At 43.7% G+C, this 14,150-nt stretch overlaps 1 protein-coding gene across 13 annotated transcripts in view; it reads right to left on the reverse strand.

The window, feature by feature from the left end:
- pknox2 (pbx/knotted 1 homeobox 2) overlaps positions 1 to 14,150 on the reverse strand; it is a 432,107-nt gene that overhangs the window by 131,343 nt on the left and 286,614 nt on the right. For all 13 annotated transcript variants that reach the window (XM_041174176.1, XM_041174172.1, XM_041174169.1 and 10 more), the window contains one exon: positions 1,854 to 1,990. In XM_041174176.1, coding sequence (XP_041030110.1) covers positions 1,854 to 1,990 — 137 coding nt within the window. The remainder of the gene's footprint in view (positions 1 to 1,853; positions 1,991 to 14,150) is intronic.

The following is a 14,150-nucleotide window of genomic DNA, read 5'->3' on the forward strand; positions in this document are numbered from 1 at the left end:
ATATAAGTTTAACATAATTGCTTTTCAATTCTATCTGCTAGAAATGAACCCCAGAGCTTTATTTGCTGTTTTTATGGTGTTATTAACCTGCATACTACTGTTAGTGATTTCTATATCCATATCCCCTGATCCCTCTGCTCCTCTACTCCATTTAGACACTTTATTTTCCAAGGGGTATCAGGCCTCCTTGCTCATTCTACCAAAATGTACCACCTCACATTTATCTATTTTATCCTAACAAAGATTGGCATCTGTACATTCAGCAAAAATGAGATCCTAATAAATCGCTACACCACTTTTCTCATTTCACAGGAACTATTCTTAGGCTTATCAGAGTAGCGTTATCAACCAGTGCCAATTTAGGTGCTGTCAGTCCATGCTCACCAGGAACTGCATCAAGACTGTCCAAACTCAATTCGTTAGGTCCTTTGCAGCCAGTAAAGAGAGGCGACATCCATCTCACTGGTTTCAGCAGCATTTAAACTCAGATCCCATAGGTGAAAGGCAAGTATCTAACCACCTCTCACACCTAGTTCCTCTAAAATACACCAAATAACTCAGTGACCTAGTATCAGGTGTTGTGGGATGTGGACATAGCACCCATAATATCATTTTGACTTTTGCATCACCATTTTAATTTCAAGCCAGAATTTGCTCTCCTTTTCATTTGCATTGTATTTGTAGTTCTCTTCTGCTCTCCAGAAGGCAGTGCCTTGTGCTTGGGCAAGCAACCAGGCTCTGCAGTATCAAATGGCCATTCTGGACTGAAGGTCCTAAAGCTGTCCACCACCGTGATTTAGATTACTGACTGGCAAAAGTCATAATAAACTAACACATTTTATCGGTGTGCAAAACGCCTAGAGCACTAGTGATGCCACAAAAGCAGAATCATTTTAAGGCAAGAGCAAACAAAAGATCAATTAATAGGGAGAGAAGGAAAGAAAAAGTAAAAAAGAAAAAGGCAAATACGATAGAAAAGGAAAGAACGAATAGGATAAAATCAAGCAATAAAATCTTTAAAGGCAACTGGAATGCAGCTGACTAAGTTCCAAAGATTGCTGGATTTTCTGATCCCATGTGGCCTTAGGGCTGGAGTTTGGACTTGATGCAAAACACAATCAGCAAAAGAATCCCTTCTCTCATCCCACTGTGCCAGTGTTACTTTACCGAAAATGCATTGGAAACCTCACTTACATGTACATGTGGGGTTTCCAGTAAGTATCACAGTAGAGCAGGATCAGCTCCGAGGAATTTCCTGGCCAATATGTTATATTTTTATTGAAATTTAAGCATGCGTCTCTTTAATGTAATGAATTCTAAGTATTGTTAAGGAAACATTGGGTGAAGTCAAAGACATGTATTGAGAGACTGCATGCATTTGGTTTCAGGCCTTGTGTTCCGAGGGAGTTATTTTATTTATTTAAATTGTCTTTACAAGACTTGTGCAAGGGCCATCAGTTTGTGAAGCATGGATCGTAGCAAGACATTGATGGGGAAACCATATAACCCATTCACAGAGAAGCATCATTGCTAAGTCTTCAATACAAAACATAATAGTCCAACTGGGCCTTTAACCACCATTAGAATTTGTAATTAAAGAGCTGGCCCAAGGATATTGACCTGTATAAGGGTACGTACCAGAGCCATTGGTTTACATTCTGTTTACTTCAATTCCCACAGGAAAACACAGTTCAGAAACTCAGCTGAAACCTTTTTGTGTTATTGTACAGCCTCATTGCTCTCTAAATTTTTCTTATACCTCTATAACACTGCTCTTCATATGCCTTTCGTACTTGTACATTATTCTGAATACGCTTTTCACATCTGTACATTGCTCTGTATGCTTTTCATACCTGTACACTGCTCTCTTGTCAGACTCCAGCTGTGCTTGAGGGTCAAGTGGTACAGTGGCTACAGGGGTGGCAGCCGCAGAGGGTGATGGAATATGTACTGGCTGCGTCTTGGTGGTCTGCTGCGCCGTGGCTGTCATCTGTGGAGGGTGAAAAATAATAGAGCTTTTACAATGGTACTTGACCTCAGCGCAACCATCTAGGAAACAATTTAGGGATTTTGTTCGTTTTGGCTCACGTCTATTAGCTCATTGTAGAGCCTCTTCAGTGAAGAGGGCAAACTGGGTAAGAGTTATGCTGCACAATTCTTCAAGATGCCGATCAATACCTGTCTGTAGATCATACAGTGACACAATCACAATTCAGGTTTGGGCTCCACAATGTAGACGAAGCTGCATCATAAACAGCAAATACCGTATGCTAAATTTAAAGATGTATAAGTAAATCGCTGTTTCGCCTGGCAGGATATTTGAGGCCTTGGACAGTGGGACAGACAGAGGTAAAAAAAAAGGTGTTATATCTGTGTTTGCGCAGGTAGGTACTGTGGGAAGAGTAGAGAGTGCTGGAGGTAATTGAGGAGTGGATCAGTGTGTGGCAGAGGAATTGGAATACTGAAAGGGGAGAGGGAAATGTGTTTGGTGTTGGCATTATGCTGAAGGTGGCAGAAATGGCAGAGGGTGATCCACTGAATAAGGAGACTGGTGGGATGGAAGGTGAGGGCTAAGGGAACATTAACCTGCAGCAAAATACTGCAGATGTTGGAACTCCGAAATAAAGACAAAAAATGCTGGAAATACCCAGCCAATTTGGCAGCATCTGTGGAGAGAGAGGGTAGAGCAATGGAGTAGAACAGAGGAAAGGAAATGGAACAGGCACAGTGGAAGAATTGGTCAACCAAAGGGGCAGGTTGCATCATCAGAAATGCTGCAACGGAGATGGAAAAAGTAGGCGAACGGAATAGAGTCCTTGCAGGAAGCAGGGTGTGAAGAATTGTAATTGAGGTAGCTGTGGAAGTCAACAGGTTTATTGTGGATATTGATCCCAGCTTATCCAAAGAAATGGAAATCGAAAAGTCAAGGGAGGGAAGTTATCAGAAATGTATTGTGAGAAAGCAACAGAAGGTTGGGAATCAGAAACAAAGTTGATGAAATTTTCCAGTTCATGGTGAGAGCAGGAATTATCACTAACATAGCCTTCAATGAACTGGAAAAGGGGTGAGGGAAGGGCTCTGAGTAGAACTGGAGCAAAAAATGTCACACCTTTTTGTTATTTATTATTTCACGGGATGCAGGCGTTGCTGGCTAGGCCAGCATTTATTGCCCATCAATTGCCCTTGAGAAGATGGTGGTGAACCACATTCTTGAACCACTTCAATTCCCGTGATGTAGGTACACCCATGGTGCTGTTAGGAAGGCAGTCCCGGGATTTTGACCTAGCAACAATGAAGGAATTCCAGTGTATTTCCAAGTCAGGATGGTGTGTGGTTTGGAGGGGAACATGTATCTGTTGCCCTTGTCCTTCTAGGTGGTAAAGGTCATGGATTTGGAAAGTACAGTTGAAGGAATATCCCACAAAATGGCAGCATAGCTAGGATGTATACAGGTTCCATTAGCAACACCTTTTGTTTGGAAGAAGTGCGTAGAGTTAGGGGAGGAATTATGACCAAATACAAACAGGCGGACTAGGGTGGTGATGGATAGGGACTGGTGGGTATCCATTCAAGGAAGAAGCACAAGTCCTGCAGGCCATCCAGTGGGGGACAAGTTTGCAAGATTCAAAGGGGATGGGGGTGGGGTAAAGTTAGAAAGTGGGACTAAATTTGACAGGTCAGATGGAACAAAGTTTAGGAGAGGGGATGGGCTGAGGCAAATGAGTCAGAGACTTCTGAATGGTTAATTTTAATCTTGGAGTCAAAATAATTCCAAAGGCTCCTCACATCTGGCATTGAGAGATGAAGACCGAGGATACAAGAGCTCAAACTAGCAAGCTCTGATGTAGAAAATAAAGGAGGATTTAATTATGGAGGAGTGCCAAGGAGTGAGACAGGGCTGGAAGTCTAACAATTTCTTCCCTCCTCCCTGAAGGTGATGTACACTAGATTATGGTTCCACCGACAGTGGAGCCTTGCCCAACTGGAGCTCAGGCAATGCTATGGAAGGCATCACACCTGAAATCCCACCTTCACAAGATGTCTGATGTATTTGGAAGGGTTACTGGATAGCAATCAATTGGGGAGCTCTCCTCCTGTGGTAATGACAAAACAAATGGTAGCTGCAAAAGAAAAAGTATGGTGAGAGGAGTCCCATAGGAGTCAATGTTGAGGTCACTCTTATTTAGTATATTCATAAGTGACCTAGATTTTAGAGAAAAAAAATTGAAGGGGGATCACAAATTGTGATAAAGATTGTGAAAGACTGCAGGAGTACTTATGCTAGCAGAGTGGGGAAATAAGTGGTGATACATTCTGTAAGTAGAGATATGGAAACGAAATAATCTCAAATGGTAAGATTTTAAATGAAGCAGATACATAGGTTATTAAAATGGCAGGATGAATGGTCAAGGCCACAAAAATATCAAAACAGACTCCTTAGATTTTGTATCTAAAAGCTAGAACTTAATATTTAACTGATAAAGTATGGCAACACTGCACAGAAATTGAACACGAGATATCTGATCTGTATGGTTTAATACCGCGGATACCAACATCTTTACTCAGTGGGTATTTGGGGCAAAATAATTGTTAGATGGGTGATACATGATGTACCTCAATTGTTAACAGTTGGTTTACTTTTTGAATTGCATTTAATCATAAAAGATAATCAATTCAGGTTAGAATAATAAATGGAGAGACATCTAAAACAGTCATAAAATGCTTTATTAGATATTTAAGGCCCAGTCATGCCTTGTAATGTCCCTCCATTAATCTTGTCACCTGCTCTGCACCCTGTGATATTTAACACGAACAGGCGAAATGGGTTTCACTTCATACACTAAAGCCTTGAAAGATCCCTGGGAATGGGCCTGAACAACAGAAATAAGCACAGGAGAAGTTTTAATATTGTAAATCACCCAATCTAACTCTTGTTAGGGCATTTTTGCTTACAAAGATCTTTTGATTTATTGTCAGAATCACCTGCTGAATTACCTACATGAATCTAGTTTATCTGCCATTAACCAGCAACAAACTTCAAACATTACATTGGGAGAGATGGGTTGTCATGGTGCCACTCTACACGGACTGGTAAGCCATGAGGCAAGGTCGATTAACTGTGCTTTAACTGATATGGGAGCCTGGATTCCAATTTTATGGGGAAAAAGGAATGCAAAAATGAGTCTGCCATTCACCTCCCCTCTAGTCACATCTTTTGCTTTGTGTCCCAATACCACTGTCTTTTGCCTTGCACAATCAACCTTTTTATCATTTAATGATTTCTGCCTTCCACCCAATTACAGACCTTCTCTTTGTTCTGTGTCTCCTAACCCCTCCCCTTATCCCTTTCACTGCCTCTGTACTTGCTTGAAACCTATTACATCTCTAACTTTTTCCAGTTCTGTTGAAAGGTCATTGACCTGAAGCTTGGACTGAATTTTGTTGCTAGTGTGCCAAACCCAAAGTTCGAATAAATTCCTGGTCGAGAACTCTGAAGAGCAAATGGTGGGGCATCAGATTAAATCTTCCCGGAGGGGGCCAAACAATAAGTCGCCTCTGGTGTCCCTCTATTCAGCGTCGGGAGGTCCAATCAGCGTGGCCCATGGAAATGGCAACTGCCCATTTTCACACTGCCGGTGTTGCCTGGCCATCAGCAGTTGTGGCAGAGCCACCATGGAAGTGCTTTCAATAGGAGGGGAGGCAGCTGCCAACTCCAACTAGCGGAGTCATCAGTCTGTATGAATTTGCTGCAAGGGCTCTGGCTGCCTGGAGGTAGATCCCCTTTGTGAATTACTGCCAACAAATAAATGCGAATCCTCTTGCTCGGCCTCTTGCTGCAGGCTGACTCCAATCCATTGCCGAGCTCCTGGGGTTCTGTCTGTCCCAGGGAAAACCTCTTGTGGCCCGGAAAATTGCAGATAAGTGGCCCATTAGCAGCTTGATAACACTTCTGCTGTTGCCAGGAGATGACATTGAACCCGTGGCGTCCGCCTAAGGGAAAAGTGCATGGAGGTAGGAACGTGTTGGGGAGCCAACGCGCAAACTTCTAAATTTCCTCGGGCCCCCAAAGGTCTGGGAAAATTTTCTTTCAATCTACAAAAATACTGGCACACATGTTGAGTACTTCCAGCATTTTCCTTTTTCAAGTTAAGTAAAAAATGAATTCTATCTCCCAGCACTTTACAAAACACATGGCTGAATTTCACACTCCCTCGCCGATGGGTTTTTAGGTGGGGTGGAGAGCGTGAAAATGAAGGGATGGGATTCCTTCCAGGTTTCTGCCGCCCCGACCTCACAGCAATTTTATGCTGGGGCGGGCAGGCTGCCTACCCTTGCCCTAGTTGAGGCTCTTAAGTAGTCAGTAAAGGCCATCTCCTGCCCCGCCTCAATTTTTAGGCTGGCAGCAGGACTTCTTGGGCATTGGGAAGCCGAAAATGATGGGCTTAGATCTTGGGCGGGAAGAGGGATGGGGGCATGCTGCCATCAGAAGCTCCCTTCCAACTTAGGGCGGGCACCCCACCCCACCCACCTTTAAGATATGGTGGCCACTGTACCTCCCTCCCGGACCCCACGGCCTCTCACCCAACATCCCAATCGCCCACTTTCCAAACCCCCCCAGGACTTGCCTGCCTTCCCCTCCCTGCAACCCTGAAAACTTACCTTGCCATCCAGTCCTGGGACTTAGGCTCTCGTCAGCTTCATGCACTTCCTCTTCTGTCCAATACAGCTCTTGTCGCTGCAGGGACTAGAGAGCTGCCAGCCAATCAGGTTGGCTGGCAACTCTTTAAGGTGGGGCTTCGTCCCAAGAGAGGGGCAGAAGTCCCGATTACAGCCAACGGACGCTCACCGGAATGTGAAATGGCTGCAGAGCAGCAGAGTCGACGGGGATGAGTTCCCTGCAGACTCTTCAGATGGCGAGCAGAGAAACCCTGCAATGGGAAATATCCTGGCCATAGTGACAAAAAGAGATGCAAAAAGAATTTCTCTAACATCAAGAATACAGTGCCATAGCAATTATGTTACTGAACTAGTCATTCTTAGGTCTCGACAATGATCCAGGAGCACGAGTTTAAATCCCGCTACAGCAGCTGGGGAATTTCAATTCAATTAAATGTATCAGTGATGGTGACCATGAAACAATTGGATTACCATAAAAAACAATCTAATTCACTCATGTCTTTAAGAAAGGGCAGCTACTGTCCTTACCCATTCTGGCCTATATGTGACTCCAGACCGACAAAACAACATAGTTGACTCTTCACTGCCCTCAAGTGGCCCAGCAAGCAGTTTCATCTAATACACACTGCTCATCATTACCTTCGCATGGGCAATAAATGCTGAATTTTCCAGCTACGCACATTCCATAAATGAATAAAAAGCTTAAAAAAAGATTCCATGTACATGCAGAATGACACAGTCTTTACTTCATTACACTGACCAACAGCCAGCACACTCATGCAAATAGTAACACTCATTCTGAATAAAGCCATTGTTCTCAGGCTGTAGTGAGCAAATGGTGCCACACAAGTGCCAGACAATGATCATCTCTAACAAGGAGAGGCTAATCGTCTCCTTTTGATCATCATGTTGAATTCCCCATTAACATTGTGGGGGTGTAATTGGCCAGAAACGTAACTGGACAAGCCACCTAAATAACATGGTTACAACGTCAGAAGTTTGGAATTCTGCAGCGAGTAACTCACCTCCTGACTCCCCAAAGTCTGTCCACCATCTACAAGGCACAAGTCAGGAGTGTGATGCAATACTTGCCACTTGCCTGGATGAGTGCAACACCACCAAAACTCGAGAAACTCAACACCATCCAGGATAAAGGAACCCTCTTGATTGGTACTCCACTTCAATATTCACTCCCTCCATCACTAGTTCACCACTGCAGGAGCAAATACCACCTACAAGATGCACTGCAGCAACTTGCCAAGGCTTCTTTGACAATACCTGCTGCACCACTACCACCTAGAAGGGCAAGATCAGTACATGTTTGAAAATACCATCACCTACAAGTTATACATTTTCCTGACTTGGAAATATATCACCATTCATTCATCAGCTTTGGATCAACATTCTGAAACTCACTACAGCTGTATGGGAGTACCTTCACTACACGGACTGCAGCAGTTTAAGGCGAAGGCTCACTTCCACCTTTTAAAAGACAATTAGGGATGGGCAATAAAAACGTTGCCGCTGCTTGTGGCTCTCACATCCCATGAACGAATAAAAATAAATTCAGTCCCCGCTTCCCCCAGACATGACACTCAGCTCCAATTCATCCCTGCCTTTCCAAGATCAGAGATTGATTCAACTCAGTCCCCTCCACGCCAAGACTGGGCTCTCTGTTTTCTGGAACACTTTTGGAGCTGAGGAACTGCCATCCAACAAACAGCCTGTCTGACAGAGAAGGCACTTGTATGGACGATTTGGTGGGCAATGAAAAGGAGAGCTGTTATGTTATCTGACACAAGGGAAAAGCTTCGCTCCTTCCCCCTCCCATTTCCCCCCTTAGAGGACTCTTGCTGGATTTTGATCTCAATCCTATTTTATTAAACAGTCAATTTGTTTCTCAAGGGACTAACAAGGATAAGGTTGCTTGGTCCATTATCAGCTCTTTCAAAAGCCATAAATTCTTAATCCCTGCTTCACTGTGAATTAAATTGGGCTCTTCACACTCAACTAACCCCATTCTACATTCCTTTGTACTTTCAGCTCTTAAATCTCCACAGGTTTTAGGTTTTATTTGGTCCTCTTGCGCTCACCTACTACAGACACAAGCCTCCCCAGGGACCTCTATAGAAGCTTAGTTGTCCTGTTATCAAGCCTGTGGAAATGACTGACAGCCACTGTCTGTTATAAATCTCGCTGCCACAAATCCTCAAGGACAGAATTTATGCGCAAAGAACAAAGAAGCTTAATTTAAGACATTATAATTTATTTTCATTCCCCTGATCATTGGGCAAATCGGAGTGGCAGCAGATTGTTAATGAGTGGGTGCTTGATGAGTCTATTTGTCTCAATATGTACTTTAGAGCTCTGACAAGATAAATCTGCACCCTTGGTGTTATTATGTTAAATGTACTCTTGTGCCAGCTCCGAGGGCATCTAACATGGTAAGCTCATTGTATAGGTTGACACACAGACCAATAGTGACCCTGGTTCAATCCCTCATATCTCTGTCAACTCGGCAGATCTCAGGGTGCAGATCTATCTTGTCAGAGCTCTAAAGTACATACTGATGGTGGTAGGGAAGGAAAGAGAAAAATTAAACAGGATTCCCACTTGTATTTCACAGGCCCTTAGGTTAAGCAAGGATGACAGGGCAATGGGACCTTGGACCGGGGTAGTGATCAGTGACCAGAAAGGATAGCAATCGCATCTCAGGAATGCAGGATGGGGTATAGGGAGGGAAGCCCTTTTAACCTGGGATCAAGAGCAGTGCTACTGATCCTGGCAGCATCCATTGAGGGGAGGCCTTTCAGCTAGCTGGCTTTGAGCTCAGCACATGGTGATTCAAAACTTGCAATTTGGTCCTACAAGAGATGTAGAACCTTAATTTATACAAGACATTCCGCCTTTAAATGTTCCGCGCACACACTCCTTCTGCCAGAGCATGCACTTATCCAATATGGCAGGCGGTGCATTTTCACCATATTTGGAACTTAGCAGACCAATTAGGCTGCTATAAGCCTGCGCTGAGTGGCCAAATTTCTCAGCCAATATGCCCACAAAGCTTTGGAGTATCATTCTTACTCTGTCACTCTTCTGTCTCTCTACTCCTTGACTTCGATTTTTCCCTCTTTTACTCTTCTCTCGCCTGCATCTTATTTCTCCACTTCCTCCAAAATTTTGTCCTAAAATCTCCCCTCCTTCATATCTTCCTCTCCTTTCCATTGCTTCCATCTCCCTTCCTTTCCTCCATTTCTGGCTCTCTCTCTTCCTCTTTCCTCACTTCTTTTATTATTGACTTTCACTGATGACCCACATTCCCATCTCACTATTAGCTGTTTACTGACTTCCTACAGTAAAGAATCAGTTAACATTTCAACACCATGGTCAAGTTTTTTTTTTAAAATGTGCTTGCTTTTTAAATTTTAAATTAGAAACATCCTGATATAAAGTGGCTGCGCGTGATTTGTTGTTTTCGCCACTAGCACTCTTAAGACTTACTGCATAAAGTGGCCAGCACTTGTCATTTCTCCTCTTTGATATTCGTGACTTGCTGAAAACAGGATTGACATATTATTTATTGGTCTTGTGCATCATACTTGCCTTGAAACGAGCCACAGGCCTTTCATTCAAATGGACAAAGAACCATTAGAAGTTGTTGCTTAAAGAGGTTTGATCTGAAAGTGGAGGATGTATCATCTTGCATAAGGCTATGGATTGTTCAGGCAGACTCCAAAGTGAACCACAAACAAATTGATAACCATCGTAGAACGGACTGATTTACCAATCGGGTGACATCATTTCCAAGAGTTCAGCCTTCATGGAGTATTTCACGAGCATCACAAAAGTCCTCTCCATGCATTTCTTTTGGTTTCCTTGTACTAAATAATTTCTGAACACCACGTAACAGAAACTCGCTTAACTGTATTAGTATTCACGACTCTTGGGCTCTTAGCAATTTAAATGCTGCATATGCATGAGAGCTTCTAAGTGCTGTTCGTTTTCACCAAATCCATATGAAAACTGAAGACAACGCGCCTAAATTTCCCATTTCCCATAACCATAACCAAACAGAAATAAAAACAGGAAATGCAGGAAATATTCAGCAGGTCAGGCAGCATCTGTGGAGAGAAAGAGCTAACAGGCAGGATTTCAGCAGTCCCTGGTAAGCAGGGTGGGAGATGCAGGGGCTGGTAAAATCACAGGGAGCCAGCAGCACCGGGGTCAGGGCATTTTACTGACAGCAGGACTGGATGTGGAGCCCCATCCCAAGGAGTTGGGTAGCCCACTTACATAATTAAATCCCGACTAGGGGTCATTTTGCATCATCGTTGGCATTTTTCCAACAAAGGACAAACTCCTGCCCTGTGGGGAGTCTGCCAGCTAAATGGATGTGGTCGGGGTGGGATAGAGGAAGGTTGCATGAGCCAAAGAAGGGACCACAGGCAGGGAAGGCATAAGCCACAGCCCCAGTGGCCTCCCCAGAAAGGTTTTCCCTCTGACATCAGCCCCGTCATTTCTTTTCATTTTCCCCCTTACCTTCTTTAGGCCTGAGGTGTCCTCCATTTCATAGCAGTGACTACCTCTCCCAGGGGCGCTCTTGAGGCTTCAGACCTACAGGCCCTGTGATTGGGCGAGCAGCATTATTAGCCCACCCACTGTCCATAATTGAGCTGTGGGCCCACAGGTGGACAATTAGGAGGCAACATGAAAATCACTTAGCAGATCTCACAGCTGGCAAGTGCGGGCTCAGGGCCCAATTTTTATCCCAAAGTTGAGGCCTGCCCCCCCCCACACCCGGCCCCTTTTAAATTCGACCCATGTTCCACGCTGACAACCCTTTGTCAGAAATTAGGAAAGACAGAAACCGAACAGGTTTTCACAAGTGACAGATGGGTGGAGGGAGGAGGTTTGGATGAATAAAAGGGAAGGTCTGTGATAGGGTGGAGTGTAGCAGCGATTAAATGACAAAAGGTTTCATGGTACAAAAGCCAAAGAGAGGGGTGTAATAGGTAAAGAAAAAAAGGATGTGTTCAGATGAGGTGTGAAAGGCTCGAGCTCTATTACATTTTTACCTCTCCTCAGTTGTGATGAAGGGTCTTCGACCCAAAAGGTTAACTCTGGTTCTCTCCACAGATGCTGCCAGAACTGCTGAGTATTTCCTGCATTTTTTGTTTTCATTTCAGATTTACAACTGCAATATTTTGCTTTTGTAACCAACTATAAAAATGGACTGAAGCATGAACAAGTTTAAGAACAAATCTCCTTGTGCCACATGCAGTGCTCTAGTAGCTTGTGTCAAGAGAGCGTCATTTCCTTTCACTTCTTATTTTCTTTTTCGGTTGTAGTCATAACACACTGTGCGCCACAGTTCAAGAGCCAACGGACTAACCTACTCTGTCTGCACTATCAATCGATGAGACTTCTTTCCATTCCTTCTCATTCTCCCACAGTCCAACTTACTTAATCTTTATCCATTCTACATAAGTTGCTTTCACCAAACCATGGCTGGGATTTTGTTGGGCTGACGGGAGTCTCATCCACCAGATGGAGAATCAGTGGGGAGCCTGTCGGTTTTATGGGAAACGTCCAATGGAACTGGCCAACATCCGACTCTTCCCACGATTAAGGTTCCTGACGGAAGTCCTGCCCGCCAACAGCTGCCGGTCAGAGGACAGCAGCTCCCCAGGCCATCAGGACCAGTGGAAGCAGTGGCTGTGGCAATGCCCCCAGCAGAGGTTCAGGGTAATCGTGGGGCTTCAGGCCTAAGTGAAGGTTTGGGAGGAGGGGTCTGGGGCATCGCAGGGCAGGGAGGTGGCTTTCAGCAGTTCCCCTTGCCTGATGCTGGATCCCTCGATTGGGCACAGGGTGCCTGACCACAAGGCCGTCTCCCACTACTGCAGGCAACCTTCAGAGGGTGTGGGAAAGCCATGCAGTCTCCACTTAATCCCTGAGCCTACACTAAATTGTGGTGGCCTCAGGGATAATAGATGTCAACTGGCTCAATAATGAGCCTAACTGACATCTGCCACCAGCAGCCGGGAATCCTGCCTCAGCCCCTTTGTTCCTCTGTCTTATCGGGGGAGGCTCTCCTACCACTGGGAGACTGAAGCAGCACCTCTCCAAAGATTAAGTGGGCCCAGCTGCTATGGTTCTTGTTGTGATGGGCTGAATGAAATCCAGCCCCATGTGCCATCTTACATGAGTTCAGTTAACCCAACCATTTCCCAATACTTAGAATTCTTGATCCAAACAATTCTTAAAGTTAAAGGACTAACCTGATCGAGATCTTCAAAATTATATAGGGTTACAATGTGATAGGTTCCTTACGTTGTTCATTGAGGTGACAATGGAAGAGCACAAATTTAAATGTGTTCAAAAAAAAAGATTTAAATAGTTACAAAAAAATTCTATACGGGCAGTTATTGAAGAAGAATTCAATTTCCTTTTAAAAAGTAATTTGATAGTTAATTGAAATAGAAGAATATTAAAGGCTACACAGGAGAATGAGGAGCAGAGTGAGAACATAATGGGTGATTCTTGTGGAGAACATCTGAACAGACTTAATGGACCCAATGGCCTGTAATTGTGTTGCAAAATCCTGGGATCTATTTTAGGCTAAATAGTTGGAGACTTTGAATGTACTAAAGAATTGACGTAGATTCCTGTTGGTCACGGTGCAACAACCTGAGCAGCACATACATGGCGAACTGCGGTATATAAGTTGACCTTTGAAGCATCCAAAGATCCTTCCAAAAACGGGAGTCGACTTATATGCCAAATATAAAATGCCGACCGCCAGTGTTAGTGTGGGTGGTTACCATTTTGAAATGTGAAAAAACATACTGGTAATTCATATCAAATTAATGTGGCATGATTTATTGAATGAATTAATTATAAAAAGATACCTTCAATCACAATCAAAACATTTTAAAATCCATTAAAATTCATCATTTTCAGCATCCAACGCAAAGAGTTCATCAAATTCATTCCGAGTAATTTTGGCTATGGCATCATCGTAAAGATCCCACTATGGATCAGATTTGGCACTTTTGGCTTCAGTGTCATCCCTCCACAACAAATCATCTTCCTTACAATTAATAGACTTGGATGTTCCACATTTTTTGAACAATTTGATGACACTTTGTGCATGAATAGCATCCTATGATTTGATGATAAATTGCACAAGACATCAGGGAGTCAACTTGCATATTTCCATTCTTTGAGGAGTTTTTGTTCTCTATCAACCATCCACCTATTCTATCCAGTGTGAGCACTATCCTTGAATGATTTTTTTTAAGGCACACATCCAAAAGTTGAACTACGTATGTTTGACCCCTAGCATAACTGCAATAACGTTACTTCTTTGCAGGCGCCTCTTGATCGCAATGGTTATATGGGATTGAAACATGTCCCGCACTAATAAGCTGTGTTCTCAGCTGTAAGCCTATTTCACACATTATCAATCCATC

This window comes from Carcharodon carcharias, chromosome 25 (assembly GCF_017639515.1).
Source record: "Carcharodon carcharias isolate sCarCar2 chromosome 25, sCarCar2.pri, whole genome shotgun sequence".
NCBI classification, from domain to species: Eukaryota; Metazoa; Chordata; class Chondrichthyes; order Lamniformes; family Lamnidae; genus Carcharodon; species Carcharodon carcharias.